Below are 1,680 nucleotides of genomic sequence, written 5' to 3'. Positions count from 1 at the left end.
GCGAGCTCATCCCCACACAGCACCCTGACTGCACGGCGAGCTCATCCCCACACAGCACCCTGACTGCACAGCGAGCTCACCCCCACACAGCATCCTGACTGCACAGCGAGCTCATCCCCACACAGCACCCTGACTGCACAGCGAGCTCATCCCCACACAGCATCCCCACTGTACATCAAGCTCTTCCCTATGGGGGATCTTACTGTACAAGGAGCTCCTCTGTAGGGCTTCTTCCTGAGTGTCACTGAATTCATGTGTAGGGCCACGTCGTCCCCGTGACCTTCACTTATATTTGCAGTGACTGTTGACTTCCCCTATGGCAACTATAGACCGAAGTCTTTTCAAAACATCAACTCCTTTTATTCTCACCAATACCAAAAGCACGGGCACTGTTTTGTCCATTTAATATACACTAAAACCTTGGACTGCAGTTAACTTATTCTGTGAGTATTCTTCATGACAAGCAAACATTTCCAACACATTTTAACTTGATGAATGAGTGACGTCTTGCAACGCAAGCAGAACACAATGGCAAACATCACTGATCACAACTAAGCCAGTGGATTTCCCCCTCCACTTCCCTCTCCCTACCTCTGTAACATTGTTGGTGATCTCCCAACAGCAATATTTCAAAATATTGCAATCCTTTTTATATGACTATTTTGGGGCTGGGGAAAGAATCATCTGAGTCTCCATTACTTCTTATGGGGAAATTTGTTTTGATACAAGTGCTTTGGGTTACATGCATGTTTCTGGAACCAGTTATGTTCCCAAAGCAGGGTTTTACTCGCAGAAAATTGGGACAGGAGGCTTGTGCGCAGTACTGTTGATCAGTGATATAACTGGGGTTCAAGCCTCTGGGCCACTTCCAACATGGGGAACCCGTGCCCTTTCATTTTGGAACCAGCTTTCACCAGGGAGGTATTTCGAACCAGCCAAGTGATGTACGTTCAGAGCTTCTCTCTTCTGACGTGCATCCATTAACCTCAGCTTCTCTCTCCAGGTGGTACGTGTACGTGCCCTTCCTTTCACGGTAAATCATAACGATACCTGTTAACTTGGGGTTGGTGGGAAGTAAATTTGCACTTTATTTCACCTCTGACTGATTCCTCTGATAGGGCACACTGGTTCTTCTGCTCTTGGTCATTAGTAAATCTTGTGGCTGTAAACTAATAATGCAGTTCCCAGAATACTGGGTCTGAGGAGAGTCCCTGCAGCCCAGGAAGCCCGTGTGGGAATGCTGGAAGGCCAGAGTTGTGCTGTCGGCGATCACAGCGCAGCTCCTCATCCCCACCAGAATATCAAGATTCCATTTTTGTCTGAAAACTTAGTCTTTGTATATGAATGTGGCACAGATGAAGCCATGTACATGGCAGTGACCATCAAGCAGCACTGCATCCATGTGTGCATAAGCGTTTTTCAGCTTTCAGATAGTTGCCTAGTGTCCACCCTTACCTTAAAGCTTTGGTCTTCAGACAATGAGATGAGCATATGTGCTTGCCAAGGACAAAATTCCACAGCAGTCACTGAGCCCTGATGACCCTTCAGCTCTATCAGCACAGAATGACCCTAGGAAAAGTTGTAAAGATTACTTATAGAATTTTCTGGGATTATTCCCATATAGAAATCACACACACACACACACACACACACACACACACACACACACACACACACACA

General features: G+C 46.5%; 1 protein-coding gene across 6 annotated transcripts in view; it reads right to left on the bottom strand.

Annotated features, from left to right (window-relative positions):
• Wdr27 (WD repeat domain 27) overlaps positions 1 to 1,680 on the bottom strand; it is a 194,417-nt gene that overhangs the window by 168,149 nt on the left and 24,588 nt on the right. For all 6 annotated transcript variants that reach the window (XM_013510744.1, XM_013510748.1, XM_013510746.1 and 3 more), the window contains exon 5: positions 1,456 to 1,569. In XM_013510744.1, the coding sequence (XP_013366198.1) occupies positions 1,456 to 1,569 (114 nt within the window). The remainder of the gene's footprint in view (positions 1 to 1,455; positions 1,570 to 1,680) is intronic.

Source organism: Chinchilla lanigera, unplaced genomic scaffold (assembly GCF_000276665.1).
Source record: "Chinchilla lanigera isolate Chin_1 unplaced genomic scaffold, ChiLan1.0 scaffold00010, whole genome shotgun sequence".
In the NCBI taxonomy this organism is placed as follows: Eukaryota; Metazoa; Chordata; class Mammalia; order Rodentia; family Chinchillidae; genus Chinchilla; species Chinchilla lanigera.
This window is presented reverse-complemented; position numbering and strand designations above follow the sequence as displayed.